This window comes from Amblyomma mixtum, chromosome 5 (genome assembly GCF_055824585.1).
Source record: "Amblyomma mixtum isolate Tamu chromosome 5, ASM5582458v1, whole genome shotgun sequence".
Taxonomy (NCBI): Eukaryota; Metazoa; Arthropoda; class Arachnida; order Ixodida; family Ixodidae; genus Amblyomma; species Amblyomma mixtum.
Genome location: NC_143016.1, coordinates 98,060,500 through 98,075,011, shown reverse-complemented (window position 1 = coordinate 98,075,011; position 14,512 = coordinate 98,060,500). Strand labels below are relative to the sequence as shown.

At 48.3% G+C, this 14,512-nt stretch overlaps 1 protein-coding gene across 1 annotated transcript; it reads right to left on the bottom strand.

The window, feature by feature from the left end:
• Nucleotides 1-1,099: 1,099 nt before the first annotated feature.
• Nucleotides 1,100-8,375, bottom strand: LOC149343122 (lysine-specific histone demethylase 1A-like). The gene has a single exon (XM_089545646.1). The coding sequence runs from the start codon at nt 7,996-7,998 to the stop codon at nt 5,599-5,601; it is 2,400 nt and encodes a 799-aa protein (XP_089401772.1). The 5' UTR covers nt 7,999-8,375; the 3' UTR covers nt 1,100-5,598.
• Between the last annotated feature and the right edge of the window lie 6,137 nt (nt 8,376-14,512).

Sequence of the window (14,512 nt, the reverse complement as noted above, 5' to 3'; positions counted from 1 at the left end):
TGCACGTGGTCTTGTATGTAGAAACTTAATGTCCATGAAACATCTTACAGACACTTATGACATAGACCTTTGGCTGAAAACCAACGCTTTTTTTGACCAGGTGCTTCCTATCAGGGCAGGAGAAGATAATTAGAAATCAGCTGCACCTGTGCACAATGCATCTGTTTTAAGCTAGCCAAATCAGCGTGACATACTGTGCCAAGTGAAATGCCTGCTAGTGTACACACAATTAATATACTTGAATATATATGGGTTAGCCTTTGCCTCTTGTAATGAGCCATGCGAGTCACCCAATATTCATATATATCCCAACACACGTCAGTTGACACCTTACTGTCATCGGAAAATTAAGAGCAAGAATGAAACCGCCGAAGTACTGCAGTGAGCTGTGTAGAGTTGGCGAAGTGGACTAGGTAAGATGATCATGCCCTTGTTTGTTTTTTATTTCTTCTGATGTAATCGCACTAGTTCATCAGTTTCACCAGTGTAACTTCATACAATGCTCAGTTCTGTCCCAAATATTTCTACCATATTTATTTTTTACCTACTGCTTTGGGCTGTATTGATGCACATGCAGTTCAGGGGCCGAATTACGAGTCGCTCTAAATCCAAAACAGCCTCAAAAACAGCCACCTCTCAACTAAACATGGCAGTTTATTTTTATGCTGCATTTATGGAGAATGAAACCACAGTCCACATAAAGCTTGCATCTACTGTATCGCCAGTGCAGCGAAGAACCACTGTGTATGTCCAAAAAATGCTTACACCAACGAAAAATTATGTTGCACATGTGTGTTATATTACAGCAAAATAGTTTAGAACAGCACTCCAGAAATGGGTAGAGAAAGCACAGGAGAATGGAATGCATTAGTAGAAACACGTGTATTTGTCAGTCTTTTCCCCTGGTCTTAACGCAGTTTTGCCATCCACTGTTGACACATTAAAAATGGAAAAAAAAAACTATCAGGGCACATGCACCATTACTTTCACTGTCTGCCTTGAAAAATATGCGGTGATGCCACCTTTATTACTGGAACCCAAAAATATAGAACTTTGTACACACTTAGCAAACATTCAAGAGCACTACAAGGCACCAGTAAATTTTGAAACACTTTATTCATCGTGAAACAGGCAAACAGGTTGGATTCAACGTTACACATCAAACAGGAAGGTCAGAAAATTTATATACTGTAACACGCTATAGAGGTCAGTGAGGTGACTGAAAGAAAAAAGCAGGCTCGGAGCTCTAATCGTTTATGATCTAAGTAGGCTCACATAACAACAAGTATGAGTGAGGAATGTAAAAGCACAATGCACGATCTATCGGTAACATATTGCACAAACAGTTATTGGGCAATAAGTTTAATGGTGCTCTCTATAGGACACAGTGGTGGACTCTCCCAATCCTGTCTCAAGACTACAGTTTGTGGGTGTTTCATGAACACAAGCGCACCTAAAGAAAATACGCTACGGTGTTTGCACCTACAGGACTAGCATCGAACTGCCCCAGTTTCTGCTCGACATCAGTGTAAGGAGCAATGCACACTGTTGGCCTAACGCTCACACTTTTTCCTAAATACGCAATGTATGGATTCAGCACATTTATGTGGAAATATAACAGAGATTCAGGAAAACAATGTAGAAATGTACAAAGGAAACTTGTGCACAGAGCTAGTGCAACAGTAAAAGAACAAACCAAAAAACGAAATATTTAACATGTTTACTGCGTCGTGGGTCACCGGCACTTCACGTCAGTTATTCATTTTGTGAGGCCTCGAATACTGGGTCACATAATGAATCCATGGGTCAGGCTTTATTGCAACGTCTAAGGAGGAGAACTTCACTATAAAATCTGTCCCACGGCTTCATTGTGGGGCTAGTATTCATGGATGCACAGCATAACAAAATGACCTGACCCACCGGTGACCCACGATGCAACGAACATGTTAAGTGAAGTACAACATTGCAGCAGGACATATTCAGTGGCCAACTGGTACATGCTGGACATAAATCTAAACCCGAGGCTACATTTTGCAACGGTTCTTGTCTTTACTGATTGTTAACCCCTTCTACTATTGGTAGTTGTAACTTGTGACATCATGACTGAAGGCCAAACAAGCACAGTCACTGAGCTCTGGTATCGAAGGCAGGGCTGACAAGTGGCAAGAAAGCAAAGGAATAAATCATGAAAAAAGAACTGTTACAAAATGTGGCCCTTGAATAAAAAGTCATGAAAGATGTGCTACAGAGATGGTACAAGCATCACTTCTTCACGACAACTCTGAAGGACATTTCGTGCCATTTACAGCTGGTTAAAGTTGCAGTCAAAATTCATGCTTCTACACCACCAAAAGCAGTACAGGATGACAGGTGAACACGACAATCACATGCTCGCAACTAGTGTACGAAGGCTGTGTGCACACTTATATGTACGCACTGAAACAAGCAGCACTGCCCATTATGGCTGGCAGCCTTACTAATATAAATTGAACTCAGGTGGTCAAAGCTAGCAGTGGAAAAAGTATCTAACACTGATGACATCAGCGCATTTGGTGGTAGGCTCAAGTTTTTAAGAAGGGAAGCATGAACAATCTATGTTATGCATTCGCTCGTGCTTTCATAAAAATATTTGTTTTAAGAGTTTCAGACAACATATAGAGTCGTTGCTATCAAGGGACCAACAACTGAGCCTTAAAGGAATATAGACTAAATTTGGTAGCATGTTTTCTTCTTTGTCATGATGTGCAAGATACTACTATACATGGAGCGCCACGTAGTACTCGCCTGTGAATAGTATTCGCCTGGTTTATAAATAAATTCCTTCTCTAACTTGTTTCAATTACAATTTAAACAAGTGAACTACGGCGACGACTTCAAAGGCCAGTATTGGTTACATGAGCACAGTTTTTTGATGCCTTATGTGACCTACACAAATAGCCATTGCTCTATTTTTGAAACCAAAAAGTAGAGAAGAATTTAGTCATAAATCATTTAACGGTTGAAGGCGTACGGTGATTCATGTATACTAATGTCTTACACATTATTACACAGCAGAAAACAAGCACCCAAACGTTACAAACCCCAAATTTTTGGTGAAATAAAAAACCTGCTGTTCGAATAACAAATCTTGAAACGGCCGAGTCAGAAATGCCTAAATATTTTAAGAGTTTTGTGATCAATGAATGCACTCATTTTATTTATCTCACTGATGGAAACCATGACAAGTGAGCACAATAGTGACTACAAGTGGACAAAAATGACAAGCCAGAAACACTATTCTGATCGGGAAACCCCGAGAAAAATGTTGTGATGTTTGTGGATTTGTGCGAAGTGAAAGAAACAAATTAAAATAAATCAAATAAATATCTGCGACTGGGATTCGAACCCTCAGCGGCGCGAAGAGATCAGCTTCTCCGGCCACTGCGCGAGAGCACAAGGCTATCGCCGGAGATGAACGCGCTTCGTGTTAAACTGCAACACACTCTCGCACAGTGCATTGCACAGCGTCTTCTTCAATGACTAATACTGCTATCAAACCAATATTCGCGCTTTGAGCTATGTGGCGGTAGTGACAAGAGAGATGTGCGCGGTATGCTGGTTTGGTTTATGCGGTTCAACGTCCCAGAGCGACTCAGGCTATGAGAGACGCCGTAGTGAAGAGCTCCGGAAATTTTGACCGCCTGGGGTTCTGACACCACACTGACACCACACACAACACGGGGCTCTAGAATTTCGCCTCCATCTAAATTCGACTGCCACGGCTGGGATCAAACCTCCGTTTTTCGGGTCAGCAGCCAATCACCATAACCACTGAGCTAATGCGGCAGACATGCGTTGGCGTGAGCAACGTTATGGCAGAAACATGGCACTATAGCTATACATGCTGCCATTGACAACACTGCTGTAGAAATGTAGAAATACAGCACTGGAGCATAGGCCGCCAGCGTACATTGGGTAAATTGGCATTGGCGATGAAGTGAAGACGCACATAACTGGCTCCCTGGGTCGGTGGGCACCTCAGTCACGCTTTCAGGTACGTGACAGTGGTGTCCACCTGCAAAAAACTGTGCTTTCGTATAATATTTCGTGCTTAGCAGTGCTAATACATATGCGACATTACGCATTTTTACACATGAATGGATATGAACGCACTGATGCACACTACCACATTACGAGAGTTGCCACTATTGTGCTCGTGGACTAGAAAACAGTCTTTTTCAACACAAACCTTCTTTAGATCTCAACACGCTCTTAAGAGACTTAAGTGTTACCATATTTCGACAAAAGCCATCTAAATCAAAGGAAACAATAGATTTAATATGCCGATGTTCACTTCATAACATCATCTCACCTAGCTTTATGCAGTCTTCTGTGCAGAAGTAAAATTAGAATTTTGCGTTTAACTCAAAATTTGTGCCTAGTAAGTCTATACAAAGCGAGATCTTTTCGTTTCGACCATAACCTCACAACATATTTTCATCAATTTCAGTCCGTATGTAGTTTGTGCATGCTTTGCAACAAGTAAAGTAGCAACATAACTTCAGGCATTATCCTAGAAGCAGTTCATATAACCAAGGTGCTGCTGCTATTCAACACTAGAGACATATATTGCCACGACCACTGGTAATGGAACTCAAGGTGTAGCTGTTATAAGGAAATGCGCGGTGAGCATCTCACTCCCAGCGCAGACCTGAACCGCATTATGTATGAGGGGATGAAGTAAGGATGAAAAATGGGGGAGAGAGCCACACAGTGGCGGGATTGATATTTTTATCATCTGGAATTTAACGGGCACCTTTACACCCGGTGAAATGATTGCAACTAAATGTGAACTCGCCATTACGAATGTATCACTGGCTCAAGTTATTTGCACTTATTTCTAAATACCTCGGCCAGTGGGTCAAACAGGATAAAAAAACTGACCTTGGCATTAGTGCACTATTGCTACTCGCAAAGGACTCCTGCGCATACTTTTATACAAAATGAATGAAGACCCCATGAGTAAACCTTGGCAAGGAGCAAATGGTGGAATGTTTGTTTGCATGGAAATCAATAACATGATGCTTCATAACTTCTAAATGGCAAAGGTGTCATTTTAACTCAGGCTGTCATATTAAAAAAGACATACCTGCCCTTCCTTCTTTTGTTCAGTCAACTTTTATTGTCATGCTGAAAAACGCGTTTGCTCATATTACAAGTAGGTGACGCGCCTGACAAAACCGAATCACTCTGTAAGCCAAAGCAGCTTGCAAAGTTGTCATGTCACAATCATTAAACAATCGCCAGGCATAAACGAGAACTAGCATATAAACCTCAACAACACTACGTAGGCTTTAACAAAAGCTTCTCATGACGCTTACGTTATTGTAGTGACGGGGCTCTACAATGACCTTTTCTCTCTCTTTTTCTCAGTATCGACATCCCAACTTGGAAAAAGCATTGCACTTTAAAGTGAGATGATCACAAAAGCTTTCTGATATGCAATAAAGAATTTCACACACATCTCTATGCCAGGAGCTCTCTTACATACTGCAATGCTATACAGCTAGCAATCATGAACTCAAGATACAGTTAGCACGGTCATCGGTGACTAACTGCCTACGGCTGCGGCTGCCTAGGAGGAGCGTAAGGGCAGCCAAGAAACTGGTCAGCTATGCGACCAGCTTCTCTCAACCCACTGAGCAATGCGCCATGCACTGTTGCTGGATAATTGCGAATTGTGTGTTCGCCAGCAAAGAACAAACGTGGCAGCGACTGGGGCTGCGAAGAGCCTGGTACCACAGAAGGTGGAGTCACGGGAGTTGCCAAAATGTCGTAGTCGCTTCCAGATGCCCCAGTCGCCACATAGGAATAAGAGCCCCTAGACCACGGGTCAGCTCTCCAGCGCGTCACAACTGTTTCTTTGGGCTGTGGCACACTGCCAAAAATGCCCTTTAGCACTGCTAGGCAGCGCCCCACAATGACATCATCACTGACATTCTCCATTATGGCGGCTGCCTCACCAGCCACCAGAGCTAAAAGCACAGGTGCCCGGTAAAGGTTCCAAAAAAGGAAGAGCTCCCCTCTGCTGGCTGTCGTACTGCCAACATGGCCAAAGAGGTTGGCATTCGGGTCCCAGAAGATACGGTCAAAACAAAGCACTACCTTATTCAGATTACCGAAGCCCAGCCGTTGGATGGAACTGACTTTCCACTCTGGAAGAGGTGGAATGAACTGGACAGTGTTTGGCATGTTAGGATTGCCTTGCACAGCTTGTTTCATGACACCAAGGGGAAGCGTGCTCAGAACGGCATCTGCTTTGAAGCTTATGAGGCCACCACTGCTCCGGGTGTTTGTGGCTAGCACTTCGACACCTGTGCTACCATGACGGATCTGTTTGACAGCAGTGTTTAGTCGAATGTCCAGTCCTTCTGCAAGTGCAACAGGAACGCATGAATAACCATTACGCACAGTTAGATGTGCACCCGTAAATTCAAAATCATCATCCTGGTCCCAGTGCTTCAATGACAGGTTGTTCAAGGGTGTGGCATTGGCAAACTCCAGGTTGGCAAAATGCCAGTCCAAGACTTGCCGATCGCGGGACGAAAGGTAGACATCACTTGGTGGAGATGCCTCAAGCTCTTGCAACTTGTCCTCAATCTCTTTCTGCTGCTCGAGAAGCTGATCCCACTCTCGACAGGCACATGTAAGTTCATGCTGCTTGCTCCGCAAAACGAATTCTTGAGTCACATCACGCTGTGCCTTGGAGGATGCAAGCTCCTTGTGCTGCTGGTGCAGGGCCTCAATGTGGTCTCGCAGCTGCAGCATGTGCTGCTGGTTTGTCTTGAGCTTTTCCTGCATCTCTAGAATAAGCTTCCAGTGCTCAATCTGTTTTTCTTTCACATGCTTTTCTTGCAGCTTGATGACCCACTCCAATGCTTGGCCAAGTGAAACTGGTTTGCCTTGCACATAGTTGAAATCAAGGTGATGGGACAGATAAGAAGTCGCCTCAAGCAGCCGGTTGAATTCACGCTCCACCATCTCGTCCTTATCCTTGGGTACGGTGGCACCATTAGACTCGTAGAGTGGGCACTTTTGGCGTATCCGATGCAGCTCCATCTTGATTTGACGGCTCAGTACGGCCACAGGATTGCCACCAAGCCCGGTGACAACCATGGCGCCAAGGTCAGCAATGTAATTACCCTTGCGGAAAGTGGCGACACGCCCGCCGACCCGGTCTCGAGCTTCAAGCACAATCACCTCCATGCCGAACTGCTGGAGCTGCTGCGCAGCAGCCAAACCCGAGATGCCAGCGCCAACGACGATGACCTTGCCGTGCTTCTTCGCCGGCGGGCCACGGATGCGCTCGTAGACGCCGAAGTTGATGAGTCCCTGGCGCTCCAAGTAGGCGTGCACGCGCATCACGAACGGCGCGTCGCTGTTGTACGGCGGTTCGATCTGCGGCAGCGCGTTCTCAAAGAGCAGCTGAAGCTTAGGGTTCTGCAGCCACAGCTGGAGCAACCGATTGCGGATGTGCAGGAAGACCTTCTGCGTCTGTTGCGGGCCCTGCGCCACGTCTGGGAAGCAGGCCGCTTCCTGAGCCGTCATCTTGTCAAAAGGGAGACGGCTCTGGAAGGCGGCCCCTTCCAGCCCCGTCGGGTCCTCCATCTCGCTGTCCACGTCCTGGGCATCGCCCTCAGAAGCCGCTACCGTCGCCGCTGCCGCCGGACGCTCGCTGCGATTGGTGGCGCCCAGACGTGCCTGCTTGGCGTGCTGGTTATTGCCGCTGTCCTCGTCCGAGACGTAGCAGGCGCCTTCTTCGCCAGGAGGGCCAGCACCACCGGCGGTCGCCTGCCTGTCGCCAGAGTCTTTCGGATCGAGCCGGGCCCGGCGCCTTCGCGTCGTGCGTCTACCCGTCGGGTCGTCGTCCCTGAGGTCGCCTCCCGTTGTCGCCGCTGTCTGGTCGGCGGAGAACACTTCCTGCGGACTGAGCCGCTTTCGGTCGTCGGCAGAACTCATCCTGCAAATCTGTGGTGTCTACCTGCCGAGTTGCACTTGCGACACACTTGTTAACTCGGCAACACGATCAATCATCGCAAGGTAAAGGATGCAGTTATGACAAGGATGCCGAAAGACGCCGAACGTGGTTGCTGTGGACACCGGTGCATTCGGAAGAACGAGCAGGGTAGCGTCGGGTCCGCGCGCGCTTTGGCATTTCACCGCTGCGGCAGCTGCTGATGCGGTCGCACTCTTGTGAAAGTGCACGTAGATGTTTAGCAGTAGGATAAACTGGACCTTCTTCTATTCGATTATTTCCTTCGTGGACACGCTCAACTTGTCACATTCATCCGCGATCACAACTGTTTCGTTTAAGCAATGTCATTGTTGTGTACCTGACAACCGTACCGATTCGCATCCGTCAAAATAAACATTCAATCAGCTCAGAGTGTTTATTCCCCGTATAAATAAGAAGAAATGTTGTATTTCTTTATCTTCTTCTTTTTAAATATTAACAAGATTTATGCAGCAGCGGATGCTAGAATGCATTACAGCTGCATGTAGTTGAAGTGGTTGTTGGGTTGTAGCCTCAGTGATCGCTGACACAGTTGATATAGATTTCGGAGGCAAAGCGTTATTTTCATCTTTAGTGGCGAGATGGCGCGACGGTTCTACAAATGAAATTTTTGTTGATGCTGGGGTACAGTGTCCGAGTGACCGAGCCGGTTCTGGTTCTTCAGCGTGCGCTGACTTTGCACAATATAGATAGATGTCTTTTGCGTTTTGCTTTCATCATATTATGGCTGCCGAGGCCGGGTTTCCGGTATCCTATACCGCGATTTCGTGTTTTTGCATGTACGGCGTCGTTTTGCTATGCATTGATACCAGCGAAATGGTTGCGCAAAGTTTTATAAAAGTGTATTTCTCGGGAAGACATGCGACTCACTTTAGTCACACGCGGTTTCACGCAGCGCGCGCCTCGAATTTTATTTCGTGTTGTCATGGGAGCATTCGAAGAACAATGATATCAGCATTGTATAATTTTCCAGGCTAATATTTTCGCCGTCGTAGTCGCCGTCGTAAAGTAGTTGGCCGTGCATACATTGTAACCAAAAGCACAATAACTTATTGGTCTCCTCTATTATTGTTTTATGTTGCTCGGCATCAGAATCGTTCACTGTAAAAACACCTGTGTGCTTTGGCGATGTCAGCGCACGTTAAGGAACCATAAGTGGTCGAAATTAATCCATTACGGCCTCCCTCATAGTCCACGTGTCTCTCCAGGACGTTAAACCCCGCAGTTAACCGTTAATTAATCTTAAAACCAGTCAAAAGGCACAACACATGATGAATCAGTAGTAGTTCGCCCAATCGTTAGCCTTGCTCATTTTTTTTCCAATGGGAGCTTCCCTTGGTCCGCAATTCACTATACTGGAAAGTTTGCGGGGCAGGAATTCCAACAGGAGCTTCAAATTGGTTCCGACTAGAGAATTAGAAATTTTCCCATTGGAAAACCCAACTGGACCCAATTTCGCTTTTTTACTGGGTTCAGCTATATTGGTTTATTCGGGTTTAACGTCCCAAAGCAACTCAGCTACGAGGGACGCTGTAGTGAAGGGCTCCGGAAATTTCGACCACCTGCACTGACATTGTAACCATGTGCGTCAGGAAGGGGGGGAGGGGGGGCGCAAGGAAGGGGCTCCCCCCCCCCCCCCCCCCTCCCTGGAATTTGATATTTTTTATGTACTAGCAGAAGGCAACTACACAGCTTGATTAGCACACTTAGGTGATAGTAACTTTTCACATTTTGCTTATTAAGTTTAATTATTTGTTCATCGATAAAATCTAGCGTATGTTTTCCAAGCCTAGCACTAATTTCCTGTTTATAATTTTTATTTCATATGGATGGTTTAGACCACAAACAGTGCTTCTTTGGTGCTAACCTACCGCCTCCCCCATCCCAGGCCATCGGGTGCCCCCCCCCCCCCCCCCTGCAAAAAGTTCTGCGGACGCCCTTGATTGTAACATTGTAACATTAACGTGCGCTGACATTGTACAGCACACGGGCCTCTAGAATTTCGCCTCCATCAAAATGCAACCGCCGTGGCCGGGATCAAACCCGCGTCTTTCGGGTGAGCAGCCGAGCGCCACGACCACTTATCCACCGCGGCGGCACCAGCGATGTGAAAGTGAATACCTCAATTAATGACCTACAGCTGACCATTATTTTATGCGAAGCATATTACTAGAGCTACACTACAGCCCGTCGAGCGCGGCGATGGAGCTACCATTGACCTTTAGCGTGACCACGTAACACCACGTGACAACATGACGTCACAGCAGAGGAGAGATGGGCTGCCGGCTCGCGCGGTCGGCCGCGGCGGTGGAGGCTCCACATCAGAGGCGCTGCAGCTGACCACGTGACGCTACAGCAGCGGTATAAAGCTGAGCTTGCCTCGCTCTCCGGGCACTTACGAGGCGGCCAGGTTTTGGGATGCCGCCTAGAAGCAGGGCTGATTTGAACGAGAAGCGAAAGCTTCAGCGTGCCGCAGAGACCGATGAAGAGCGGGATGAACGTCTGGCTAAGCGGCGTGCTCAATATGCGGCTCGGCGACAACGTTCTACAACAACTGAAGAACATACCAAGCCTAGCCATCAATATGCTTCGCATCTGACTAGGCTTAACCTTAGCTAAGCCTCAGCCATTTTTTCATGTGCAAGATAAGCATGTTTACTTTTTTTTTCCCTAATCTGGAGTTGCTTCAGCGGGTCTCATGGTGCTTTCTGGAATTATTTTCAGCAGCAAAAATAACCCTGAGTCTTGAGTTAAAGTAAGCGTTCCCTTTAATTTTGATTGGCATTGCCTTGTTTTGCTTTGCTCTGCTTTTTACCACGTTAGCGTTAAGGGTGCCGCACCCCGCCGCGGTGGCTCAGTGGTTATGGCGCTCGTATATCTAGTGAAGCAGCGCAACGGCACAAGGCCAAGGGAAGAAGAGGACAAACACAGCGCTGATTCTCTTCTGAACACCTCTTCTTCCCTTGGCCTTGTGCCGTTGCGCTGCTTCACTAGATATGTCAGACCAACTCGCCCACCAGTTCATGTTATGGCGCTCGGCTGCTGACCCGAAAGACGCGGGTTCGGTCCCGGCCGCGGCGGCTCAGTTTCGATGGAGGCGAAATGCTAGAGGCCTGTGTGCTGTGCGATGTCAGTGCACGCTAAAGAACCCCAGGCGGTCGAAATTACCGGAGCCCTTCACTATACGGCGTCCCTCATAGCCTGAGTCGCTTTGGGACGTTAAACCCCATAAACCAAGGGTGCCGTGTCGCAGAAAGCCGGCGTCGACATCGTTGGCCGTGAACGAAAAATCCACGACAAATCCCCAAAGAAGCAACCCAGGTGTCAGGTTAGCCACTTGCCGTCACAAGGTCACGCGATCACCTTGTGACGTCATCACAACCTGCCAACCGCGCCAGGTGGCAGTTAAATTAATGGTTGCTCGGTAAGAGCAACCTTGGTTACAGTGCTCTAGAACCAAGGTTCTAGAGCACTGTACCTTGGTTTCACAAGTCCTGCCGGTGGCAGCACCTGCCATCGCAGGGCAGTGGCGCATCATTTAACTGCTGCTCCACTGCTCCAGTCGTGGTATGAGGACTCCCAGGGATATATGAATGTTAAATAGAGAATGACCAATTCCGCATACATATAGGGTATTGCCATTCTGTCGCGTCATACCATAAGGGGCTCTGAAATGGGCTTCCGATAAAAATGATGTATTCATGGGATGATAAAAGACACCGCGTCACGAATATCCTCTTGCAAGAATTTTCTTAAATGCGTTTCGTGGAAGCTAATGCTGAATTCCAATGGCAGATCGAGACTGCTCCGTCGGATCGCGTACGGAGCGCGTCGGAGCTCGTAGATTTGCCACCTCCCAGTTTGCGATTGGAATGCCAGTGATCCCTCGGGAGCGCGACGCCAGCGCCGCAGCGGCGACCGCGGAAACTAGGCGCGCCGCCGGAGCGGACGCCCTGCTAGCTTCGTGTTCGAGTGCGACAGGAGTTGCGCGAGGCGCGATCTCCGCGTTGACAGACGCCGTCTCGGCGAAACAAAAAGGAAGTAGTACGAAGGCCGTAATGTAAAACCAAAACCAAAGCGTATGTACAGGATGGTCCACTCTCCGTGAACACGCGAGTATGCGGCCGCGGTCTTCGGAGAGCCGGTGAGCCTGTCCCTAGGTCCGTTCACGAAAGAAGTGGCGGACGACGCGCAAGCAAGTTGCTCGCTGCTCGATTTTCCAGCCTTGCGACTGCGAGACGCAAGCCGCTGAACCAATCAGCGAGACAGTCGAGCTTTCGGCAACGACGCCGCCCGCGGACACGCCGAGCGACGAACTGCGCTGCCCCACGGACAACGTTTCTCCCTGGCTGCCGTAGTCGTCGCTAAGCCTAACTGTTTTTCATCGATGCCGCAGCTGAGGGCGCTTCGGAATTGGCCAGCGCTATAGTAAAGGTGCTACTCGCGTCACCGTTTTACTGTGTTCCTCGTCTCATAATAAAATAAAGACATGATCGATTTCTGCGACGCCTCCAACAGCGAAGCTAGCAGACAGCAGGCCAGCCGCACTGGGCATCAGGAAGAAATTTGCTTGTAACGCAGTTATCACTTCTACCAGCAACTCGGTATTGGCCAACGATCCTCAAAAATGATTCATTTTTTACATTCCTCTACTCCAGGGCTTGTTATGAACGCGAACAAAGAATATTAGCGCATTTTTCTGACGCCGGCGGCAGGCATATACAGGCCGGCAGCTTCACACTCGCTGTCCGTTTCAGACGAATCTTCACTGCTGGGCTCTGAGCTTTCAGTGCCCGAGTCGGAACTGTCACTTCCATGAAGCAAAATTAGTGCCGCACGGCTCGAAGCAAGATCATTGCCGTCCACTGTTGACTGGAAAGTGCCCGTCTGTCCCGGCTCGCCACGTAGCGACGACAGGAACGAAGCGGCTGCTGCCGGTCGCGACAGGAAGCAGACTCGGCGGAAAAGAAAACGTCACGCGAGGTTCCGGTCAAATCCGCCGATTTCGGCAGATCAAGAATCGCTGCTCCACGGAGCGATCCGGGATTTACGCCTGATCCCGATCTGCCATTGGAACATACAACTCGCGCTCCCATTTTACCATTGGAATACGACTGATCCAAACCGAGCAGAAAAACTTGATCCCGATCTGCCATTGGAATTCACCATAAGTTATCGGTAGAGAAAATTTGAATTCCAGCGCATTCGCGCACCTCCCTCGCCTCTCGTCACTTTTTCCGTGCTCAAAGGTCGGCACTCCTCTGCTGGCCCTAGTCAAAGCCTCATGTGGCTTTGTCCCTCCGCGAAAATACCGGGAGGGGGGGGGGGGGGAAAGCTTCCTGACCCGCCGGAACAACGCTGCTCACTGGCCGCGGCCGAAGTAGCTGCGCAACGCGTGAGAAAATCTAACCAATCGCCGTCTCTTAAACGGAGGAAGGGGCGAGCATGCAACATTCGCCAGAAAGGACTCGCCAATTTTCGCGCACGATTGTGGTTTCTTTGCTACGTGTAGAAATGTATTATTTGATTTAGGTGTTCATGAGGAGAGAATGTAGCTATTGAGCAAGTTTACTGTACTCTCGCTGCCCACTTTTCGACGAACGATAAGCCGATTACACGAACGCCGCCAACAGCGCCCACATGGCACGAAAGGCGTGATTGCTAACACGAAGCAGCCGAGTTTTCAAGCAGCGAGCAGCACCGCTATCTTAGTGCAGTCCTCTTGACATTGTGCAAGGCCGTATAGATATGAAAAAGAGAACAACCTGCAGTATTTTCCGGGATTATGGCGCGCCTAGAGTGCAATACCGGATAGGTCGAACTTGCCAAAAGATAGTGAAACGAGCATATGTGGGGAACATGAACTATGCAGGTATCCTATGTTCGCAAAGCCTCGCTCGACCGGGAAGAGGCGGTACTGAAGAAATGTGAGGTGGCTATTGTGTGCTGCCGTTCTGTGTGGCAGAACACGGCAAAGGACCAAAGAGCGCAATTATTTGCCGCGGCATCAGCATAAGAGCAGCACCCCACTGATCGGGAAGGCCATCACGTGAACTCACTGGCGCCATTTTGTTGCCCAGCGCATAGCTTCAGCAATGCAGGCGAGAGCAAGTGGCGATAAGTCTACTGACTCGCGCGCGGCGGTCTTTCGTCGCACTCCACGGACACCAAAATGGCGGCCGCTACATCCGAGCGCGGCTCCCTCATCATGTGCACGGTGTAAGAATCGTGTGCAGCACGTCCCAGCTTGTACACTTGGCCACTAGCGCACGTGTGGTGCCAGGAAATCAGGAGAAATTTGCAGGGGACACTTAAGGTGCACCTTAACGGTATGACGTTATAGTGAAGTGTGTTAATTACCTTGTGTATGCAGAAGGTTATTCTCTACTTTACATACATAGATCCCTGGGAGCCCTCATACTCCTAGCTCCTGGCGCAGTGGTGCAGCAGTTAAGCGAT